Source organism: Mixophyes fleayi, chromosome 4, assembly GCF_038048845.1.
Source record: "Mixophyes fleayi isolate aMixFle1 chromosome 4, aMixFle1.hap1, whole genome shotgun sequence".
NCBI lineage: Eukaryota > Metazoa > Chordata > Amphibia > Anura > Limnodynastidae > Mixophyes > Mixophyes fleayi.
In genome coordinates this window covers 44,905,562-44,931,058 of record NC_134405.1, presented here as the reverse complement: position 1 = coordinate 44,931,058, position 25,497 = coordinate 44,905,562, and the positions used below count along the sequence as shown (strand labels likewise).

At 41.8% G+C, this 25,497-nt stretch overlaps 1 protein-coding gene across 3 annotated transcripts in view; it reads right to left on the bottom strand.

The window, feature by feature from the left end:
* Positions 1-383: 383 nt before the first annotated feature.
* S1PR2 (sphingosine-1-phosphate receptor 2) overlaps positions 384-25,497 on the bottom strand; it is a 43,163-nt gene continuing 18,049 nt past the window's right edge. The window contains exons 1-3 of one of the 3 annotated variants that reach the window (XM_075206848.1): positions 9,156-9,243; positions 6,588-6,681; positions 384-4,802 (exon numbers count right to left, since the gene is read on the bottom strand). In XM_075206848.1, coding sequence (XP_075062949.1) covers positions 3,651-4,694 — 1,044 coding nt within the window. In that variant the 5' untranslated portion in view covers positions 4,695-4,802; positions 6,588-6,681; positions 9,156-9,243 and the 3' untranslated portion in view covers positions 384-3,650. Of the gene's footprint in view, positions 4,803-6,587; positions 6,751-9,155; positions 9,244-25,497 lie in introns of those variants that run through there. The other 2 variants (XM_075206847.1, XM_075206846.1) reach the window with 2 other exon arrangements.

Genomic DNA, 25,497 nt, shown 5'->3' with positions numbered 1-25,497 from the left:
CCCCGTGTTTGCGTGGGTTTGCTCCGGGTGCTCCGGTTTCCTCCCACACTCCAAAAATATACTGGTAGGTTAATTGGCTGCTATCAAATTGACCCTAGTCTGTGTGTGTGTGTTTGTTAGGGAATTTAGACTGTAAGCTCCAATGGGGCAGGGACTGATGTCAGTGAGTTCTCCGTACAGCTCTGCGGAATTAGTGGCGCTATATAAATAAATGATGATGATGATAATACACATCATAGTCTTTCTCAATAGAGTTTCCGACCTCTTGATTTCAGGATAAGACGATACTATGAAGATAGACATCCTTTTTAAGATTTTAAAAGATCACAAAAAATGCTACACAGCCTTTTTGTGTTGTTTTTTTTTTAAAAAAAACCACAATGTTTTAATATACATTTTCCAGATTTTTTAATATACATTTGAAATACTGTAAGAAACATATTTCAACAAAAATTGCACCATGAAAAAAAGATATTACATTTAAACAACATAAACTTGTAGTGTACTTAAATGAAGACTTTTTAAAATACAAGAAAATGCAAAACCGTTTTTTTTGAACATGTGACACAATCACTGCAGACATCCCATTAATGAGCAATGCTGTCTGGAGGACCTTCATGTGTTTCAACACGTTGCAGTCATCATATTTGTTACATGTAATAATGTGAGTTCAAACAGAGGGACATGCTTTCAGCAGTAAGTGTACCTGAAGGATGGCTATAGGTTTTAGTACCGTTAATGAAAGAAGCGATGGAAAACTGGAAATGTTTGTACCGTACATAATGCTGGCATATAAATGTATATATATCAACATAATTATACACAAAGACAAATACAAAAGGAAACAGAATGAGGCTGTTAATATACATTGTATAAGCAGCTTAAAAACTAGATGTCAGGTAGCTTTTGGCCTTGTAGATTCCATATATATAATTATATTTTTCAAATAATCCTAACTTCCGCCCCCACTCTCTTCTCACTAGTAGAACCTCAAAGGTCCAAGCCCAGAATTCACGCGGTTCTGAATACACTTATACCGGTGTGAATAATGGTAACTCCTCCCCTCATCCCCGACTAACAACTGTAAGTTTGTGAGCAAACTTCAGGTATGGCATAATTGCTGAAGGCGGCTGATTGGATGGCGCTGGGCAGTAACAGCTTTGTCCAATCAGATTGATTGACACCTAACTAGTGCTAGTGGTTTATTGGGAAAATAGAGGATCTAAGCGAAGCATTCCTATAATGGAATGTTCACATAAATGTATTTAGAGTAAATGCTGTTATGAATGATAAATGGCTAGTACAGTTCTCACAGCTAATGTGATGTCAAGATTCTAGTACTAAAATTGTTGGGTTTTTTTTTTGAAAACTCTTTACCCTTTGATTCTCCCCCCTTTAAATGTATACTGCTTGGTAAAATGTTAAATAAGTAATATACATAGTATATATTTATCTTTTATTGCACAAACATTATGGTGACCTTTTATGGCATAAACCCTTAAACTGACAACTCTAAACAACTGTTGACGCAATGAAAAATAAATAGATTTTTTTTTTAATCTGTCAATTGTAGTTTACAGGAATACCCAGCAGCTGCCAGGATTGTACCTAGCTGCTTGCCGTTCATTTCGGGCTACCAGAATAACACCGTTAAGAAGCCTATAGCCCAAGAAAAATAAAAAATTGGGATAGCAAACTTTCTCCAAACCACAACAGTAAATACGGCCTTCTCTCTCTGAAGGGAAATCTACTATGTAAAACCATCTCAACACATTCTATGCAAGACATGCTTGAAAGAAGTCAAGAACATATTTTTGCCTATTTGTAGGTCATACATTATAAATAAAATACACCACTGGGACAGTACGTGTTACGTCATTTATGGGATTGGTGTGAACTGATCTGCACATTAACAAGCTCACTGCCAGGATAACTGAATACGTTTATCAGGACATGTATCATTCTGTGCCCACAAAAGATATGATTAAGCCAGTTCTCTATAAATCAGAGTGCAGGTTGGAAAGGAGATCCCATTGCTCTCTAGATTCTGCCAGGCACTTACAGTAAGCACTTGGATAGATTGATATCGGAGTAGGGAGTGAATCATCCTGTGGAATTGTCTGATAAGGTTTGGAGAAGTTCCCTCACCCCAGGAGGGGGGGGGGGGTGTCTGTTTTATTCTGAAGCTATCAGAATCAAGACGGACTCTTGATAATTCCCGCTTACCCCGTTACTTTATGCTTTCAAAGCCACTTCCTGCTGAGATGGGAAAGTTCCCACAGGAAGTCTCAGGGAGTGTAGCTCTGCTTTATGTCTATGAATAACAAACAGACAATTTATTAATTATTATTAAGGAACTCAGTAAAATGTATGAAAGTAGGTGAATTGCCCAATATAGTAGCAGATATCGCTGTGTGGGTGGCCAGCAAAATGGATCTCAACATGTACAGAGTCTGACTCAGCATCGTGGGCACATAGAATTTAAGTAATTCCTACAGATTTCTTGGTTGTTTCCTACCAGCTAGAAAGAGTCAATCTGTCTCTTAGATTTTTTTCTATCTGGATATTAAATTCTACACCTTTTGTCAATCCTAAATTAATTTCTGAACACTAATTATCATGAAGTCAATTCACTAAGGGTGCATTAAAATCTATGCAAAAATTTGGTCATAATTTTTTTCATTTCTGAAATTGCTCACTAAATTTTTACACACGGCCTATGTCATTGTTAATAGGGCCAAACACCATTTTTGTTTTTAGTAAGTTGCCTTCATAACGCCACCTTGCGTTATCGTTCTGCTGTTATTTCACAGCAGTTTTGTGCTATATTCTTGAGCGAATCACCCTCACCGATATTTTGTATTGTTTCCTCACAATTGCGGTGTGAATATCACCAGCTTTCTTATCAGTTTAGTAAATAACGTGGTCATTTTGGGTGCTACAAACTATCACTGGCTCATTTTGATCTTTAGTGAATCGTCTTTAAGTGCGGAATGAATTATCACTAAGAGCCAAGTTGTGCTGTAAATGCCCCCAAGTGCAATCTTTCCCTGCACAAATTGTAAGGGTAGGTAACAGGTTTAATACATTTCCTTTTCTTATAGTAATTGGGTAGTACAGTTTACATATTGTTACTTGTGTGTTAGAAACACAGGATGAAAAAAACAAAACAAAACTGCTTAATATTAATGTCAGCTCCAAAGCATTCTTGATTCAGACCTTTTACAACATTGCAAATATAAATGACAAAACCTAATTAAGTCTCATATTAAATATGTGCATTTATTTTCCTATCCACTGCACGGATAACTACTTCGTCCCCTGGAGGAAAAGCCATGTTTTTCACATTAGATTTCTTTCTCTCACTTCATTGTTTTGCTTTAAAAGTAAACCAGAGTGCCAAACTGTTGAGATAGCTTTCCTTTTAAAGAAATGAGCTCCCAAATTTGACAGGAAAAAGATTTGCAGGCCAGAATGTGAGGAGTCATTATCATCATCATCATCATCATACCTTTCCGGCCAAGTGCTCTGTGATGGGCACCAGAACCCTGACACCGCTCTTGCGGATAGTATCTCAATACCACCAATTTTCCTTCAAAGTACTGAGTCTTTTATATCCATAAAGCATTGGAAGCTTTAGAACATCTTAATCACACAAAAGTATTGCAGTTCTTTGTGACAGGGGAGGTGGGAAAATAGTGTTTCTGTGTGCAGCGTTCCAGGGAGCTAGAGCTACGTAAGTGGAGCTTGAACCTGTCAGGAGTCCTGTTTTTCCTAAAGCAGCTCCAGCAACATAGCACCCTCAGAAACTCCTTCCTCATGTCTTTGCTCCTCAGGGTGTATATGATGGGGTTCAAAGCCGAATTCAAGGTGGCCACCCCAAAAAAGTAGTCAGCTTTGTAGAGAATGTGGCAGGATTTCACCCTACAGGCCACATCCATAAGGAGGATAGTAAACGCCGGCAGCCAGCAGATGATGAAGACCCCAAGGACTATTGTAACCGTTTTTAGGAGGGCAAGGGTCTGCGGTGCAGCTATCTCAGCGTGACTGGACTTTACAATAAAATATATACGGACATAGAAAATGACGATGGAGAAGAGTATGACAGTGAAGATGGTGACTATGAACAGAATGTATTTTTTGGCGTAGAGAGGGAAGACGGTGGAACACTCATCCAAGTTTCCAATGCAGTTCCAACCGATGATAGGTAAACCTCCAATCACCATTGAAATGACCCAACAAGCTCCAATAATTATAATCATCCTACAGTTCCTGTCACTGCTGTAGACCTTGACTTTGGTGATGGCCACGTATCGTTCAAGAGCTATGGCCAGTAGACTGAAGACGGAAGCAGCAAGAGTGGTGAACGCTGTGCCCTCACGGATAAACCATTCTACAGGAGTTAACGTGAAGGTAGTTTTGCCAGATAGCAAGATATTGGCAATGTAAGCACATCCGGTCAGGAGGTCAGAAAACGCCAAGTTTCCAATAAAGAAGAACATGGCAGAGTGGAACTTCTTATTCCGCCACACAGAGATAAGGACCAGTATGTTTTCCAATATAATAACACAGCAGATGATGATGAAGATCACAGAGATGACTTCACGGGACGAGCTCTCTTTTTTAATCCCTTTTGTATGGTTATAATGTTCATATATCTTGGACACATTCAGGTACTGCTTGTAGATGCTCATCCTGGCTGTTTTGGTAACTTGGAAATATAGGATTACTCCACAAAGGATCAAAACTACACCGGCAAAGAGACAATTGCTAGTCCATTCTCTCCTGTTCCTTTTTAGGGCCTAAAAAAAAAATATATATATAAAAAAAATTATATATTTTTAAATGAAACCAAAGAAGTTATCAATCAAGCATATTACAGAGGCAGCAGCAGCAAGTTACAGAATTTTGGGTATTCCGACGCTTTTAAAACCAACAACAATGATATAGACAAAATTCTGATTACAACACCATACACATGGTTTATAAGCAGACTTACATTAACATAGGCAGAGGACATTTCAGAAGACATGTAATGCTGACTGGAGTAAACTGTGAACATACTGAAAAGCGGCATTTATCTTTGATGTCACTAAAGAGAGCAACATTGTAATTTTTGAATTTAAAGCGGCAGTGGTTAATGTAAGTCTGCTTTTAAACCATGTCTACGTTATTTTAACTGGAATTTTTTTGTCTATATCCTCGTTGTCGGTCTTAAAAGCATCGCAATAGTGAGTACCACCGGTTCACTCGTGACGTAATATGAAGAGTCAGAGACACATATAGGAGTATAGGAGTTATAGGGAGAGGTTATATGGAGTAATAGGAGGAGATATAGGGAGAGATTATATGGAGTAATAGGAGTTATAGGGAGATGTTATATGGAGTAATAGGAGGAGATATAGGGAGAGGTTATATGGAGTAATAGAAGGTGTTATAGGGAGAGGTTATATGGAGTAATAGGAGGAGATATAGGGAGAGGTTATATGGAGTAATAGGAGGAGGTATAGGGAGAGGTTATATGGAGTAATAGGAGGAGATATAGGTAGAGGTTATATGGAGTAATAGGAGGATATATAGGGAGAGGTTATATGGAGTCATAGGAGGAGTTATAGGGAGAGGTTATATGGAGTAATAGGAGGAGATATAAGGAGAGGTTATATGGAGTAATAGGAGGAGATATAGGAAGAGGTTATATGAAGTAATAGGAGGAGATATAGAGAGAGGTTATATGGAGTAATAGGAGGAGTTATAGGGAGAGGTTATATGGAGTAATAGGAGGAGTTATAGGGAGAGGTTATATGGAGTAATAGGAGGAGATATAGGAAGAGGTTATATGAAGTAATAGGAGGAGGTATAGGGAGAGGTTATATGGAGTTATAGGGAGAGGTTATATGGAGTAATAGAAGGGGTTATAGGGAGAGGTTATATGGACTAATCGGAGAAGATATCATGAGGGGTTATAGGGAGATGTTATATGGAGTAATAGGAGGAGTTGTAGGGAGAGGTTATATGGAGTAATAGGAGGAGATATAGGGAGAGGTTATATGGAGTAATAGGAGGAGATATAGGGAGAGGTTATATGGAGTAATAGGAGGAGATATAGGAAGAGGTTATATGAAGTAATAGGAGGAGGTATAGGGAGAGGTTATATGGAGTTATAGGGAGAGGTTATATGGAGTAATAGAAGGGGTTATAGGGAGAGGTTATATGGAGTAATAGGAGGAGATATAGGAAGAGGTTATATGAAGTAATAGGAGGAGGTATAGGGAGAGGTTATATGGAGTTATAGGGAGAGGTTATATGGAGTAATAAAAGGGGTTATAGGGAGAGGTTATATGGACTAATCGGAGAAGATATCATGAGGGGTTATAGGGAGATGTTATATGGAGTAATAGGAGGAGTTGTAGGGAGAGGTTATATGGAGTAATAGGAGGAGATATAGGGAGAAGTTATATGGAGTAATAGGAGTAGTTATAGGGAGAGGTTATATGGAGTAATAGAAGGAGATATAATAAGGGGTTATGTGGAGATATAGGGAGATGTTATATGCAGGTATGTCAGTGTTGTGGCATAGTGTGACTTACCCGTCAGCTGTCTGCCTCTCAGGTGTGATAGAATACAGTGTGGGCTGCCTCCTTTATTATGTCTGTGGGTGTATGAGATGACAGGCTCCGCCACCTGTAAGAAATGGAAACTGTCACTGCATCACCGAGACATCAGACATTTGGGGAATTCCTACATTTACACCTAAAATAAGGAGAATGTATTACGCTAATTGTTATGTAGAAACGGTTTAGATTACACATGTTGGTACAGATACGTGTCAGCTGATTAGAATTAAGTATCATAGTTTTCTGTGGAACATTACACAAGATTATTATCCTGTAAAAGAATACTGTATATATTTTATACACTGTAATACATCTTTGCATAGTGATGATGTAAGGTTACCGGAACAAGGGGAGGGTTGTGGTTTGGAAAGCGTCCTGTTATCAACCAAGACACTTGTCACTGCTGTACGTCACTAGGGGGTCTATTTATTATCACAATAGGACCCGTGTTCTAAAACCTCCTGTCTCTGTAATTTATTAAGAAAACATTTCTGAGTGATAACTCTTACAGTCAGCGGTAGGAGTTATGATGGGATCTGTGTATACGCGATGCGGCTTGGGCTAAGAGTTCCACTTTCATTAAAAAAATATATATATATTTATTTATTTATTTCTTTAAAAAAAACAAACACACAAAAAATAAATTGTTAAAAAAATATATTTTTATGAAAGTAACACCTGGAAAAATTATTCATTTAAATAAATAACGTTTGTTTCCAGCCATCACCTTCTGCTAACACCATAGGTAAACAGGCTTAACATTATGCATTTCTAACTTTAGGACATCAATATAGGTGTATATCTCTCTCTTAGGTTGAGAGCTTGGTATGTCATGCAATAACATTGGTTAATAACCACACTTATACCTCATTGACCACTAAACCTTCCAGTTGACAGTTTCTGATATGAACAATGAAGGTAGTGCACACTGAACAGTGTTTTCCTGACATTCTACTGCAGCTGTTAAAGTATATATTTTACCCTTCCCATTTGTGTGTATCTCTGAGCTACATTCAATAATAATAATAATAATAATAATAATAATATAGCCTGTATTAGATATACTGTTATTCTTTTACTATATATTATAAATATTATTTTTGTTTAGAAATAAAGTAATGTTTTGTAAATGTTACTGAATTTAAAAATTATATTTACGTTAAATAGCTCCCAGCATGCAAATATTATTGCCGGCAGCGGGGGCTGGCTGAGCTGGGGGACAGAGGGGAATCTGCTCCCTGGGCCGGTCTCGCACTGGGCTTCTTTGGGATCACTGGTCTACCTGAATTTATTTTTACTTCAAAATGTTCCTAATAGGTTCTGAGCCAAGTCTCGCCCCCCCCCCCCCCCGGGCTAAAATTTGCCAACCAGTCCCTGGCTGGCAGTAACCCCCTCTGATGTAGAGGTCCAATATTGAGCCCTATCACCAATAGGCTCCACACCCTTTCATAAATAAAGCCCAGTACCCTGATGGCACAGTATCTGATGACAGGTAAAAAAAAACCCTGAGACTGCAGTTATTTGAGCTGCTGTGACATCACTGTCCCTGTTCCTGTGTATGAAGCCACCTATCCACATTGGGCATTTCTGTATGTGACTCACACTGTGCCTGCTCAGTTATAGCAGCACCTCCCTTCTAACATGAGATGCTGCTGCATAGGAGTTAAAGTATAAACATTACGATTATTTCATGTAAATTACTCTTCTCTGCAATATACAGCATTTTATCTGGTTTCATTTCAAATAGTGGCTTTACTCGCTTTTTAATCAACAGGTCCCTTTCTATCGCTTAACGCTGCAACAAAAACATTCCTTATCACCACAATTTACCAAACACTTATCACCGGGGCAGCTGAGAGTTACTTATTGATACTTGATAAACAGGCCTAAGCCATTGTCGGCAAACATTACCGGTGGGGGTTACAACCAGATTATATAGGAGTGTCATCCCAGGCAGTGACCCTTCTACATCTTATATGAAGGTCCTCTTCTTGCAATTGACACACAATTTTATATTTTGGAGGCAAAATACAATAAGGGACATTAATTTATATAGCACCAACACAATACGTAGCACATTACAGAAATAATCATTCAGGACAGTCCAGTTTGGGACAGTCCGATTTGAGGGCTCTGTCCCATTGTCCCGGTCGGGGCCAGAAAGTAGCGAGGTATGTGTGGTGTCTGTGTATGTGCTCATACATACAAGCAGAGCGTGGAGCCCAGGACGGAGCTATCCCTGCTGTAAAACACTTTATACCAAACTAAAGAAGCAACACGTTTTACAGCAGGCTGCAAAACAGCAACGTAACACAACACATATTTGTGTGCTGCATGAAAAAACAGTCAGTATTTGCAAAACAGAACACTCATTTGCACCCCTTGCATTGTAACATGGTTTTGTCCAGGAGACTGAAATAAGAATCCTCTTCATTTAAGATCCTTAATGAATCAGGCCCACAGTGGTGAAACATGGTATTGCAGGCATGCACAGCAATGTGGCTCTGGCAGAGCCGATCACAATATCTAACAGTACGTTACATTCACTGCTGCTGTGGTAAGGTGTACAGGCCCGGTGGTAATCGCTTCAACGATGACGAGAAATCCGACACAGACAAGACCTACAAGAAAACCCAAAAACGATTTCAGGAAAAAACGTCAATGTCGGGACCGCGCAGATTAACTATTTAAACAGTTAATCTGTGGGTTCCCGACATTGCCGCTTTAAATTAAAATTCATTCAGGTCGCACTGACGTCAGACACTACTGCCGGAGAGCTGTCCATTTGGAAGGAGGTCCTGTCAGCCTTCTGCTGCCATCAGATATCTTCACAGTTTTTTTCAGTCTGTGTATATTGCAGTTGTTTTTCCTGAAATCATTTTTTTTTTTGTAGGTCTTCTTGTCATCGTTGAAGCATACCCAACCCTACAGGCCAGCCTAACGCTTCAATAATGACAGACATGTCCCCTGGGCTCTGGCCACACCCCCACTGCATCATGGCCACACCCTCATTGCATCATGGCCACACCCTCATCGCATCATGGCGGTATGATGTATCTCATAACACATTTCTGTTCTCACATCACATCACACTAGAAATTCCTGCACACAGGAGGATGGATGTGCAGTGTGAGGAATGCGCTGATGCAGTCTGGATTTTGGTCAGTGTAATATATTGTGCGGGAGCCCGGTCATTCTGTTGCAATGTTTTCATATTAATTTTACTTATCAAGCATTTTGGTGTCTTTGTATATACATCTCCCATCTCTAAAGCTTTCTTTAAGAAGTAATCATGGGTTACATATTTTACATATTATAAGTCATCACATTCCATAAAGCTGTTTATACTTACCCAGTCAAATCTTATAAACACCTAATAATTTAGTTACAGCTATTATTGCATACATGCCTACTTTATAAACTAGTGGAAAGCTAAGGGGAGAGGGGTGCCCCCACCCCCTGAGGCAGAATGCCGCAATCGTATCATTGCGTCTCGTGGGTGGGGTCAACATGATTAGATTCGCCGCAAATCGCATCATTGAGGCCCCGTCCTGACCACTTCATTAGACAGTGGGTGGGATCTGGGAAAAAGGCTCTCCCAGCGTCTGTAGGCAAGTATGTATTATTGTGCCTGCGAGACACCTGAAGTGTTTCAGCTTGTAAGCAGTTCATTTACACATTTACCACTGGATCTCTGAATCGCTGCTATGTTCGAAGAGATTGAGGCCACACACTGGCCAGAGGTGGAACTATGAGACCCGCTGCCGTCACCTTGGCATTTATTTAATAAAATAAAATTATATATATACATATATACTTACCAATCCGGCGGCACCCAGGACCCGGCATCCTGCTCCCTGCTCACTCCTCCTGGCATTGTCAGTGAGGAGCGACGCAGAGAGGAGCCACAAGCCTGAAGAAAGAAGACAGAAGAGAAAGAGAAGGAAGAAAGCCAAGTAAAAACTAAGTAAAGGAACGGAGGCACAGTGTTATACAGAAGAGGGCACAGTCTTACACAGACGGGCCACAGTGTGATACAGAAGGGGCTCAGTGTTATAGAGAAGAGGGCACAGTCTTACACAGACGGGGCACAGTGTGATACAGAAGGGGCTCAGTGTTATACAGAAGAGGGCACAGTCTTACACAGACGGGGCACAATGTGATACAGAAGGGGCTCAGTGTTATACAGAAGAGGGCACAGTCTTACACAGACGCGGCACAGTGTGATACAGAAGGGGGCACAGTGTGATACAGAAGGGGGCACAGTCTTACACAGACGGGGCACAGTGTGATATAGAAGGAGCTCAGTGTTATACAGAAGTGGGGCACAGGGTGATACAGAAGGAGGCACAGTGTGATACAGAAGGGGGTACAGTGTGATACAGAAGGGGCACAGTGTGATACCGAAGGGGCACAGTGTTATATAGAAGGGGCATAGTGTTATACAGAAGGGGCACAGTGTGATACAGAAGGGGGAACAGTGTTATACAGAAGGGACACAGTGTGATACAGAAGGGGGCACAGTGTGATACAGAAGGGGCTCAGTGTTATACAGAAGTGGGGCACAGGGTGATACAGAAGGAGGCACAGTGTGATACAGAAGGGGCACAGTGTGATACAGAAGGGGGCACAGTGTGATACAGAAGGGGGCACAGTGTGATACAGAAGGGGGCACAGTCTTACACAGACGGGGCACAGTGTGATACAGAAGGGGCTCAGTGTTATACAGAAGTGGGGCACAGGGTGATACAGAAGGAGGCACCGTGTGATACAGAAGGGGGCACGGTGTGATACAGAAGGGGCACAGTGTGATACAGAAGGGGGCACAGTGTGATACAGAAGGGGCACAGTGTGATACAGAAGGGGGTACGGTGTGATATAGAAGGAGCACAGTGTGATACAGAAGGGGGCACAGTGTGATACAGAAGGGGGCACAGTGTGATATAGAAGGAGCACAGTGTGATACAGAAGGGACACAGTGTGATACAGAAGTGGGGCACAGGGTGATACAGAAGGGGGTACGGTGTGATATAGAAGGAGCACAGTGTGATACAGAAGGGGGCACAGTGTGATACAGAAGGGGGCACAGTGTGATATAGAAGGAGCACAGTGTGATACAGAAGGGACACAGTGTGATACAGAAGAGGGCACATTGTGATACAGAAGGGGCACAGTGTGATACAGAAGGGGCTCAGTGTTATACAGAAGAGGGCACAGTCTTACACAGACGGGGCACAGTGTGATACAGAAGGGGCTCAGTGTTATACAGAAGTGGGGCACAGTGTGATACAGAAGGGGCACAGTGTGATACAGAAGGGGGCACAGTGTGATACAGAAGGGGGCACAGTATTACACAGACGGGGCACAGTGTGATATAGAAGGAGCTCAGTGTTATACAGAAGTGGGGCACAGGGTGATACAGAAGGAGGCACAGTGTGATACAGAAGGGGCACAGTGTGATACAGAAGGGGGTACAGTGTGATACAGAAGGCGCACAGTGTGATACAGAAGGGGCACAGTGTTATATAGAAGGGGCACAGTGTTATACAGAAGGGGCACAGTGTGATACAGAAGGGGGAACAGTGTTATACAGAAGGGACACAGTGTGATACAGAAGGGGGCACAGTGTGATACAGAAGGGGCTCAGTGTTATACAGAAGTGGGGCACAGGGTGATGCAGAAGGAGGCACAGTGTGATACAGAAGGGGCACAGTGTGATACAGAAGGGGGCACAGTGTGATACAGAAGGGGGCACAGTCTTACACAGATGGGGCACAGTGTGATACAGAAGGGGCTCAGTGTTATACAGAAGTGGGGCACAGGGTGATACAGAAGGAGGCACAGTGTGATACAGAAGGGGCACAGTGTGATACAGAAGGGGGTACAGTGTGATACAGAAGGCGCACAGTGTGATACAGAAGGGGCACAGTGTTATATAGAAGGGGCACAGTGTTATACAGAAGGGGCACAGTGTGATACAGAAGGGGGAACAGTGTTATACAGAAGGGACACAGTGTGATACAGAAGGGGGCACATTGTGATACAGAAGGGGGCACGGTGTGATACAGAAGGGGCACAGTGTGATACAGAAGGGGGCACAGTGTGATACAGAAGGGGCACATTGTGATACAGAAGGGGGCACGGTGTGATACAGAAGGGGCACAGTGTGATACAGAAGGGGGCACAGTGTGATACAGAAGGGGCACAGTGTGATACAGAAGGGGGTACGGTGTGATATAGAAGGAGCACAGTGTGATACAGAAGGGGGCACAGTGTGATACAGAAGGGGGCACAGTGTGATATAGAAGGAGCACAGTGTGATACAGAAGGGACACAGTGTGATACAGAAGGGGGCACATTGTGATACAGAAGGGGCACAGTGTGATACAGAAGGGGCACATTGTGATACAGAAGGTGGCACAGTGTGATACAGAAGGGGCACAGTGTGATACAGAAGGGGGCACATTGTGATACAGAAGGGGCACAGTGTGATACAGAAGGGGGCACAGTGTGATACAGAAGGGGCACAGTGTGATACAGAAGAGGGCACAGTGTGATACAGAAGGGGCACAGTGTGATACAGAAGGGGGCACATTGTGATACAGAAGGAGGCACAGTGTGATACAGAAGGGGGCACATTGTGATACAGAAGGGGCACAGTGTGATACAGAAGGGGCACAGTGTGATACAGAAGGGGGCACAGTCTTACACAGACGGGGCACAGTGTGATACAGAAGGGGCTCAGTGTTATACAGAAGTGGGGCACAGGGTGATACAGAAGGAGGCACAGTGTGATACAGAAGGGGGCACATTGTGATACAGAAGGAGGCACAGTGTGATACAGAAGGGGCAGCGTGTGATACAGAAGGGGGCACAGTGTGATACAGAAGGGGGCACAGTGTGATACAGAAGGGACACAGTGTGATACAGAAGGGGGTACGGTGTGATACAGAAGGAGCACAGTGTGATACAGAAGGGGGCACAGTGTGATACAGAAGGGGGCACAGTGTGATATAGAAGGAGCACAGTGTGATACAGAAGGGGCACATTGTGATACAGAAGGTGGCACAGTGTGATACAGAAGGGGCACAGTGTGATACAGAAGGGGGCACATTGTGATACAGAAGGGGCACAGTGTGATACAGAAGGGACACAGTGTGATACAGAAGGGGCACAGAGTGATACAGAATGGGGGCACAGTGTGATACAGAAGGGGGCACAGTGTGATACAGAAGGAGCACAGTGTGATACAGAAGGGGGCACAGTGTGATACAGAAGGGGCACAGTGTGATACAGAAGGGGGCACAGTGTGATACAGAAGGGGCACAGTGTGCCGAGATCTCCTGTTTTCGCAGGATTTAGGTTTTTTTCCCCTTTAATAAATAGTGCCCTAGGTATGGGAACTGCTGCACATATATTTGTACATTTTATATGTATACTTGTATATTTGGTTTACTTTACATTTTTTCTCTTCAGGTCCCTTGATTAAACAGTCAGGAACTTTCATTACAGTTAAATGTTTAGCAGCACAACTTACTAAACTAGGAACTCTCTAACACTGATGTATGTACAGGATGATGAAGTGATATGTAAGCCCCTGATATAAACAGATAAAACTCAGAAACAAACAGAGATCAACATAAATTACACACACAGGTATCCGTGGTGTACGTTAGCTCATATGATATATACGTCCCTCTTACTCTGAGCACTAAGTCTCGCTCATTAAGTAGTGCTAGTAAGGGAAATGTTTTGAGTGACTGCTGTTCATTTCTACAGAAAGGTTTTGTGCCCAGTGTGATGTATTGGAGGTCTGCACCTTGCATCTATCACCACCCTGGCAGGAATGGATCATATGTTGTTGATGTACACATTGTAACAACAGCACATCTCAGTGCCGGCACATCCTCTGACATTACTGTACAGTGTATTGTGTGACCATATAAGACTCTTCCTGTGTGGCGTTACTCTCTCCAGGCTGCTACTGTGATTAAAATACAATAAAACAATTCAGTGCGGATACAGAGGGCACAGAGGGACATTTCCGCCAGCGTAATACACCGGCCTGATCCCTAGCTTGTGTCTGTGAATTGTCCGGATGAAGGAAGGGGGGTAAGAGAGCAGACACGTCCCCAGTGGGAAGGGACCCTGCTAGGGAGACGGAGCCTTTAGGTCACATCTGCTTTTCTCTTCCCATCTTCCGCTTAGGGATGAACATTCTATTTTTGTCACTCTCCCATATCCTCTGCTTCTCAAAAGTGTTTCCTTGTGGCTTTACAAGCTGCTTCCCTCTCAGAAAAACGTCTTTAATACCAGTTTTTCTTATACCTGGTGGGATGTCTTAGCTTTAAAGATCATTATTGTTATCAACCCACCTCTTCGGACAAGCTTATAATATTCCTCAACCACCCTCTTAACCTCACTACATTACCCTATTACCACCTGTTACACAATTTCACACAAGACAACCAGCCCCTGACCAACATTGTGTGACAGGATCATTTAGCTTATGAGCCACTTTTACCTTTGCAGTCTGGCTGGGTCGAAATGCAAAATGTAGACTTAACCTCATGTGTCAAACTCCCATTATCCCATAGATTGTAAGCTTGCGAGCAGGGCCTTCTCACCTCTTTGTCTGTTTTACCCAGTTGGTTTATTAGTTTACTATGTTTGTCCCCAATTGTAAAGCGCTACAGAATATGTTGGCGCTATATAAATAAATTATGACGATGATGATGATTATTATTATATTCGTAGATATGAAAGGCACCACAGTGCTCCGCAGCGCTGTAGGGAAAACAGGACATACAAGGCAGACAAAATAAATGCAGACATGAAAACAAAGGTTATGGTGGACCCTGCTCATTATAGAGCTTATATTCTAAGTGGAAGAGGGCACAGCTGAAACAAGAGGAGAGAGTGTGGTTTAGAGTGGATATTGGGACAGCTGTGAGGCTGTATTAGTGTGAATAGTATCATCAGGGATAAGCTAAGCTTTAAAAAGAGATGGGTTTATAGAGAATGTCTAAAGATTTTAAGGTCGTGGGAAAGTCTGATTGAGTGTGATAGGGAATTACATAAGTGTGGAGCAGCACTGGAGAAGTCTTGTAGGCGGGAGTGAGAGGTGGTTACCAGAGATGAGACAAGGAGAGTATTTTGATATGAGATTTGAGATGTATGCAGGGGTGTTGTTGTTGAGGGCTATATAGGTAAGGGTGACTAATTTGAATAGAACACCTTCCCCTAATCTGTCCAGTTTCAAACGGGCCCTAAAAACCCACCTTTTTCTTAAAGCCTTTCTGTCTCCCACTTAACTTCCTACCTTATCTTCTGCCTCTGTCCCCCTACTCTCCCTCTCTTCTCTGCGTCTCTCTGTCTGTCCACCCCTCCCCTTAGATTGTACGCTCCTCTGAGCAGGGCCATCTCTCCTCCTGTTTCCACCACTTCTAACTCTGCTCTCCAGCTACTTAGCCCTCCTCCTCGAGGGTCCTCCACCCCACGTCCACTCTCGCTCCCTCCTCCCCCCTGGGGGTCTCCCTGTCTTCCGCGCCCTCCTTCTTGGGCCCCGTCATTTGCGGATCCTCCCTCCCCCTTCTCCGCCCTCTCTAGCTGTGCATTGAGCTTACTGAGTTGCTGTGTTTACTGTACTGTGCTGTCTCCCATTGTATTGTAATTTTGTTTGTCTCTGTACGGCGCTGCGGACGCCTTGTGGCGCCTTATAAATCAATATTAATAATAATAATAAAAAAACACAGGGAGCCAGTGTAGGGATTTGCAAAGGGGTGAAGCAGATGATCTCTGTCCTTCTGTATTTTTACCCTGGAATTAGATATGTTTCTGATAAAAAATAATAACAATATCCACATGGTATAAATTATACGGACCTGATTCATCAAGGCCTGTATCTGAAGATTTTGAGCGTATTGTACGTAAAATAATTCTGTATAGTAGTGGCGTACCACACTTAAGCGCACGCAGCCACGTTCGAATCAAGCTTTGGGCATTGCAAAGTTACTTGTTTTTCTGCCTTATCTCTTGCTCCAGCTACAGGGCTAGTCTGAGTACTAGTGATGACAGTCTCATAAGCATGCTATAACATGTGTTTGCAATCAGGAGTAACTGTAATTATGTATTTATTGTTCAGTAGACATTTAGAACATCCTAATAAATGTATTTCATGAGAAGAAATACAGTTTTATGCTTTATTCATTAACGTCGTTCTTTGGAGAATTTATAATCCATATAGGTATTGGACAAATCCTGCCGCGTCTTGTGTATTAGAGCACAGCAGACCTGCCCCCTAACTCAACAGCGCACGCATCTTCAGCTCCGTGCCTTGATGAATTCAAGAGTGCGCAAAGCTGAAATATGTGAGTTTTTTTTACTAAACGCATGTTTTGCTCTCTATATGTGCCTTGATGATCAGGGCCTACATCTATAATTTCTGTCCTATCTTTCCCTTCGTCATTTACATAGTTTAGTTTCATTTATTTTTTGCATAAAACACTTTTGTAATGAGAAAAATGATTTAAAGGTAACACCTGTTAATAGCTAACGGAATAGTGGAGGATTGCCAGCTTTGGGGGGCAAGGATGGATGGAGACAAACATTTTCGTTACGCTTGTCCATTGTATATCACCCCTATGACATCTGCGTTGTCCAGTATAGTGGACGGACCTGTTTGGGAGACTGTCCTGTACATATCTCCTCCATATAGGCATTGTGTGGATGTCTATGTATAGTTGCTAGGCACACTGTCATGGTGATAAGCACAGCCATCAGCAAATATCATCAATCACATCCTCCTCTTGGTCGGAGACAGACTCTTTGTACTCTATAGGCTATGAAGCAATGGCTCCTTCTATCTCCTTTATCTTCAGTTTTTGCAAAACAGGAGAGACGGATATTCAACAGAGATTATGGACCGCACATGGCCTCACCCCAAAAGGCTGCACATTAGTCCTTGTACAATCTCCTGAGCTGCTATAGTCCAATAAAAGTGCTCACTTCTTTTGTCCTAACACACAATGGGAGCAATTATGGAAACTAGTGCACAGAAAAAGGTTGTTGTAATCCTTATTAACCAATCAGAATCTATTGTAAATTTTCTAGCAGTTTGCAGACTTTTCATTGGTTGGTCTGGGACCTTTCTCCTATGAACCACTTTCTATAAATTTCCCCATTTTCTCCATTAAATTCTCGCCCACCTCTGCTTTGCACCTAAGTGTCTCTGTATTCTGTTTACTAGCAAGGCCCACAGCAAAATGCCTTTTAAAGCACTGCCCTTCCAAACAAATAAGATGCTGCTGAAGCGACTTAGGACCAATTGAAGTAATGTACGTGAATGTATTTCTTTAAGTGCACCTGTCAGCAAAAATTTACATTTTGTGGTTCAACAATATGTAAAAAATAATGCTGATATCTCATACTTACTCTTTGCTCTAGAAACACTTTTCACTGGTTATTTAAATTTTATATCCAAACTTCCCTACCGGCATTTCCTGTTTAGTGCTAGTGGCTTTGGTATGCAAATGAGAAGAGAAAGATTGAGCAACATTCTAGGAATATAAAGAGTTAGATGGATCCAACTGATAGGATACAAAATCTCATGAAAGAAATTCCTGCCTGTTAAAACACAGTTATCTATACACATCTTTGTTTGTTTCAGATGCCAGTCTCATTTTACGTGGTATAACAAATTTTGTGGTCACATAAGGATATGCTTCTACAGTACAGAACTACATAATTCCATATTTTACACAAGTTATTTGTATTGTCCGGGGTTTCCTTCTGTGTGAAGGACATGCCTAGAAGAGTTCATGTCTGGGCTCCTGTGTGTGAAGAAGAGTAGGCCAATGTATAGCAATGTCACCTTGCCCTCTAAATTGGCGACCTAGGTGTCAGGTGGAGCTTTCTGCAATTCCCATCCCGGCTTGTGGCTTATGAGTAAAGTTGCATTTTCTGCTTTTCTTCTTAGTTTGTATCTGATCCTCACTGTGTGTCACAGAGACTGATAATAGGTGTTACTTCCTAACTTTAGTTATTTATAGTGGAATATCATTACATGGATAATCCTTAATTTCCACCAGCACCTGGTTTTATTATGGAGGTAAACAACAATGTACCAACATGCACCTTATTATTTGTATCAAAATATCCCCCTGTGGGATGCCCTTGCACGCACAACAAGGTTGTCCTGTAGCCTCCAAGCCCCCAAATGTTCCCTGAAAACAAACCTCTTCAGGCAAGCTTATAAAATTCCCCAAACACCCACTACCTACCCAGTTGACACAAAGCTTACATGTGTTCTCTTTCTACGCGGATACAACCCCTTGACCTCCAAGACCAACATTCCTGTGCGACTGGATCACATAGCCTCACTAAGCACTTTTTACCTTAGCAATCTGGGTGGACCAATATGCAGCAAGTGGCGCTTAAACCCATGTATCACACTCCTTTTGTCTTATAGATTGTAAGCTTCTGTAACGCTTTGTCTTTCGATACATAAATGTTAACAATAAGAATAAAAATATTATATCACCCAAAGGGAATTCTAACGGTATGAAGTGGTGGATGCTATAATAAATGTTGGACGCAGACCAACGCTTTTGGGAGCCAATGAGAAAGTTTTTCCATACAGTTGTATACATCATGCAAATAACAGGTACACTAAAGAAAGAATATTTGTTCCAAGCAGGGACACTTGGGTGGTATGTGCCTGTGACATTGGGGGCTACTTCTTATCGGGAGTAAACTCCATATCAGTGGGAACTAAAGAGAAATAGGAATATATCATAGATATCTTCCTATATGCACCCCTGCGCCCACCAGGGCTTCCGCAGCCTCTCGGAGACCGAAAAAAAGCTTTATTGTTTTAATAAAGCATTTTTTTCTCTTTTGCATTAAAATGACTTTTGTTCACATTTATAACTTATTGGCAGAGCCACCTATTATCAGAACACATAGGCTGATGTTTGTGATTGGTGTCAGTGGTGTTGGTTATGGATGTAAAATCACAAACATGTTTTGAACTTAATCACAGGTGTTAGTTTTATTATTAAACTGCAGCAGATGGTTAATGCAGATACTCACAGTGGTAAAGACAGACAGCAAACAGGTAGTAATACAATTGTATATAGATAGATAGATAGATAGATAGATATGTGTGTATATATATATATATATATAGCAAACAGGCATATTTGTCAGACAGGGTTCCTCTCTCAGCACATACACACACACAGGTGTTCCACATGGGTGCAATTGGTTTGTTTTGCTGTGATTTGTTTGTAGATTGTTTTTGCTTGGGTGGAGAATAAAGTTTGTATTTGTGGGCGGGACTACCGATGCCGGGTAGTGGCCGGCTAGTAGTCAGGGAACTCATGTTTAGTCAGATGTGGTGGTGGGAGATTTTGTGATATTTTTGCTGGACATGACTGATGTACCATCGCTGAAACTGTTTAGCCAAACTGACAACTGCTAATAAACAGTGAAATGGTTCAGCAAACCTGTGTGAGAATCCAGTGAATGCAGTACTTCATCACAATATATATATATATATATATATATGTGTGTATATATATATACATGTGTCAGGTCACGTATGCGCAGAGGGAACCAGAGTTCTGTCACCACTGCCAACTGCACTCAGCTGACCCAACGAAAATGCAATAGTAAATTGCTGCAATAAGCAGCTATAGATGTCTTATTGCTGCCTAATCATAAATAGACCCCTAATTCTCAGAGAACAACAAGAATTGACAAACACGCATACTGTATTCTTTGCTGGTACTTGCTCTTACCCATGCCCGGAATGTTTTTTTTACTGTTATTAAATATACTGTATAGGTTTCCATGTGATCTCACTATGCTATTTACAACCTAGTGGGTGACATTTCCACATCGTCACGGTATTTATAAACACCAAGATCTGACTCACTCAGTTTCACCCTGTGATGTGGCCTGTCAGTAGCTGTCAGTGTACATCCTCCTTTCTGAATGTTGCAGAGTTGAGGTTTCAAGTTATCTTCCAACAGGAAGAAGACAGCGCTTAACCCCTGTCAAAATATGTGCTGTGCTCTGCTTTACATTCAGCACGTGGTCAGTGTATCCTACCCACATAGCCAATGTAAGCTCGAAGTCTTGTAGCTTGCTCAGCATTCACACGCCATCACTCACACTCATTAATCTATCTCTGAGCCTTTCAGACTGGGTCCACAAGGGACTTTATATCACAGTAAAATAGCGCCTTCATATGCACATTTTTACTATTAAGTGATTTATGTTCCAAAGCTATATTTCCCCCAGAGTAATAGTCACCGTATTGGTCCACTCCATAATAGGGATGGCCTTTTACTTAGTGCGTTATTACAGTTAACAAGTTGCATGTGGGAGTCTTCGCACTCACATGCGTTATCTTCGGGTAGAGCTATTGCACAAAAACATGATAGATGGATCAAGTAGAAGGTTCTAATTATCCGATAAGGAATGGAAAGAGTGTCCATGGAGGACATCTAAGTGCTACCAGTGAGGCCTGTAGATTGCTTGTGTTCTTCCCCAAGCTAGCAGAAATATTTATTTACTTTCTTATGTCTCCAAACATTAAAATTCTGAAATCAGGTCATAGTCACACCCCCTCCGAAAAGGTACCGGTACTGTCCCACCGAATTTGGGACAATTAAGTGCACCCTTAGTGATGATAACAATGTACAAGTTGTGAGATATAGTATATAGATTCCTAGGCACATTTGCACTTTTCTGAACACAAACAGGGTCATTTTGTTTTACAAATAGCACAAATGTCTTGGTAAGCCAGAATGTCACGGAGCAAGTATTTGTACAACAAACGCACACACTGTGAGATAAGGGTATGTTAAAAACAACTTTTTTTCCTTATTTATAAGAGTTGAGGATTAATATTATACTACAAGTGAATATATGTATAAACTCCTATAAATAATCTATCTATAAACTGTGAGTTCTGATGTCAGAGCTTGTAACCTGTAAGTTTTTATGTCATTACTTGCATAGCCTACGGCCTTGGACCTTCACATAATCACAAACTCCTCAGTCACTTACATTGTACTTATAACTACAAGGTCTAACGAGCAGTTAAACTTGGAATTTATGATTTATTATGGGTGGTGAGCAATGGGACACAGGTGGATAGTGGTTTAACGTGGCTTTGCTTAACAGACAAGCTGAAGTTCGACTTACAGCATAATCATACTTGCCACCTTTTTATCCCGGGGGTGAGATACTGGTGCCAAATGCAGGGGTGTAGCCGCGTTAAACACGTCATTGTGGACTCTGAACCACTAGGGAAGTGGACAGGATGCGGGAGGCTGCAATACTCTCCCGGGAGTCCTAGAAATTCCAGAATCTCCTGAACATTCCGAGAGTAGGCTCATGGATCTGCAGTAACATTCAAAGGCTTTAAATGGGGAGTGTGTCCAGAAAGGGTCACATGATCCAAACTACACTTTAAACAGCCCACCTCATAAAATGAAGAGCCGCTTTCGAGGTCCTTGAAAAATATTATGTTGCCCACCACTGATATAAATAGAGCTGTCTACATTCCATTCATTCAGTTGAGTAATACAACCTAGTAACAGATTTCTCCACTGTAACGGTCACTGGTTATGTAAATTGCTGTTATTTTCTGGCAGAGAAGAACACAGATTGCATCACATAACTGCTTTTTTAATATTGTGGTGTAAATATCACAAATGTGATGTAACCCACAGTATTACTTACAAAAAACCCTATCAGGCCGGTTTAAATATATAAGGGCTCAAAAACACCATCGATCTCAATCTACATCTCAAGAGGAGCAATAAGATGTTGAACAGGACAGACAGCGGAGGTGGATGAATGATGGCCACATCTGAGCAGTCATGTGGCCATGGTCCAACCATGCTAATTTAGCTCAGTTCATACTTGAATACACTCCTAAAATGTCTGGAAGTTCTACTGAAATGTCCGGGAGTTCTACTTAAATGTCCAGGAGATCTCCTAGACTCCCAGAAGGATAGCCCACCCTTCCAGATCCTACCCACTTCCCTAATGAAGGGGGGTACGTGGAAGGCCTCGATGATCCGAATCACACCTTCAAGGTCCCCACCCCTCCGCTGTGCATCACTGCATTGCGCAGCAAGGGATGGGGGGCAGTGATGACACGACTCAGTGGCCACTGTGCACCCTATATTTGGTCTTTGGACCACCGCTTTGGGATGTCCCAAAATTCGGCAACAATATTTAAGTTAAATCTGGAAGTTCAGTCAAGGGGCAAACGCCGAGGTCTTTAATATATATGTGTATCGTGAAATCTGGCAGAGATCCGGCCACCTGATGGGCAGGGCCAGCAAGCTGTGTACGGCAGCTTACCTTGAACTAAACTGAGTATAGCTGACACTGGATTGCTATAGGTTCCAGCACAGGAATGCTGTTTGACAGTAACTGTGCAGTAAAAACCATACCAGCCAATCAGACATTTGCTATCATTGTGTAACTTGCACTGAATGGATAAAAGCTAATTGCTGATAGATTGCTACGTGTCACTAGCTTAATGCATATTGACACCTTTGAACAATGTAAGTAAATGACCTTCAGTCTCCTGGAATGGTAGCCTAATTCCCTGCACTCCCACTGGGAATTCTGGGTGGTATTACAACACTGTGGGTGGTCCAAAGTTATCTTTCAGTCCATCCCTTAAGGAGGTTAAAAGTATACCACTTGACTGCCATTCCTTTTGCATGAGGTTGACAGGGTTTAGGAAGTCTTAAAAGATCTGCTTCAACTGAAAAAAAAAAGAAGATCAGGGGGAGGATGTGGTGAACAGGAGTTTTAAAGGACGTCATTAAGTGGAAAACAAAGATGAACATTGTCCCACGTTCCCTGCTAAAACAATGCAGTTTCTGCACTCTCAGCCTTTGTCTCTAATATGGGAAAACAGTGTGGACCTGTTTAGTGAAGCCACAAATATTCTACTATAGATGCAAGCTTGAATCTCATATAAAGTAGGTGTGTAGTTATCTGATCAGAAATGTGAGCTAGTTGTATGCAAATGCCACTAAATCTGAACCTACCTGGCTTTAAATCACTGTTTAATTTAATCACTAGTTCCAAGTTAGTTGATACAGTTAAACAAATTCATTCTGGAAAATATTTTGGTATTTGCATATTGAATAGTCAGGGTTTGCGTTTATATTATTACCACTAGACACATTTGTAGTTCCTAAACTCAGGGATAAACTGAACATCTGTTCTTTACAATATGGTACAGAACTGTCTACAAATCTGTCTTACATGTAAGCACCTATATATAAATAACTTCCACAGGAGAAAATCTGTGTTTTATCCTGGCTGCGTTGTTTAGTGAGCCCACAGAGCTCACAATTTAATGTCCATACTAATAAAGGCAAAGTTGCCCTTTAGTCAACGGTGGCCAAAGATTAAAATTAGCCTTCATCTGTTATTCTGGTTAGAGGAATTATAAGGCCATTAGAGGTGTTTAATTAATTTATAGCACACTACAGCAAAGCGGTCCACCTGGTACCTTGCAGGCCAAGCCCTGGCCCCCTAAGAATTTTCAGGTGATCATTTTACTTAAGAACCTTATTAACGTCTGTTATGTTGGACGAGTTATGTCAAATAATTAACCATCCTCATGAACAAACTGAGATTTAGAAAGGAGATAATGATTTGTAGAAAATGATCAGATGCATGATTAAAAGTTATTTAGCTTGCTGTGGTGTTATGTGGGTGTAAGCGGGAAAACATACCCCATTTATCATTTCTTGCAATGTTCAGTAAAACATATGGATGTAAGTTATTCAGGCTAAACTGATTAACAATGACACATCCTCAGAGGTATAGGCACCAGGCCTCGGCCTGCACTATTGTTTTGCGCCTTCTGTCTACGCTTTATATGAAAAACTGCGTCCCCACTCTCAGGACATAAATCAGGGTAGACCTGACAATATTTTTAGGATACAAATATAAACCCTGAAAGTAATGTTAGGGGTGGCCTAGAAGACACAGTATGCAACGTCTTTGAATTTTTTTCCCACCTTGTCCACCTGAACCCGCAATCTTGAAAAAATTGACTCAGAGCACTTTACATGGGCAATTCCTAAAACCAGTGTGAAGGCGTGATGTGGGCCTGCTCCTTGTAATGCAGGAGCCAGACAGTTATGCCCATCTGCGCAAATAAAAATGCAATTTATCCCTCGCATATTTGCAGCTTATGAATGAATTTTATTGACTCCTAAGGAATAGCGCTTCTCTAGTGGCCGTGTTATCAATGTTCGCTTAACCTTACCAAGTACTAACTTATAGCCAAAACATCTCTCCGACATTATTATTATTATTATTCATTTTTATTTATAAGGCGCCACTCAGTGTCCGTAGCGCCGTACAGGGACAAACAAGTACAGTACAAGGTGGGACGGCAAAATACAGTAAACAATAAGCACAGTAACTCAGTAAGCTCAGAGCACAGCTAGAGAGAGGGGGATGGGACATGGAACACTAGTGACCTATCAGCCCTGATCTTTTCTCCATCTTTCTCTAACTCTCTCTCTCTGCCTGTCTCACACATCAAGGATCTTTTCTCCCTGCTTATAGTCTGACCTCACTCTCGGTCATCTCAGTGCATTGATAGAGAAGCCCCCCCACCGTCTGCCTGTGATATAACACAACAATCGTTTCACCTGGAACAGTGAGAGTAGAGGAGGAAGAGGCGATGAAGAAAGAAGGAAGTCTGAGCCAAGTGGCCGTTATTTCCAACAGCTCAGGGTGAATTGGCAAACTCACACATTGCAAGCAGAGTGGTGATGTTCAATAACAGTCTATCATCCCGCAAGGCAGAAGCTGTGTTATA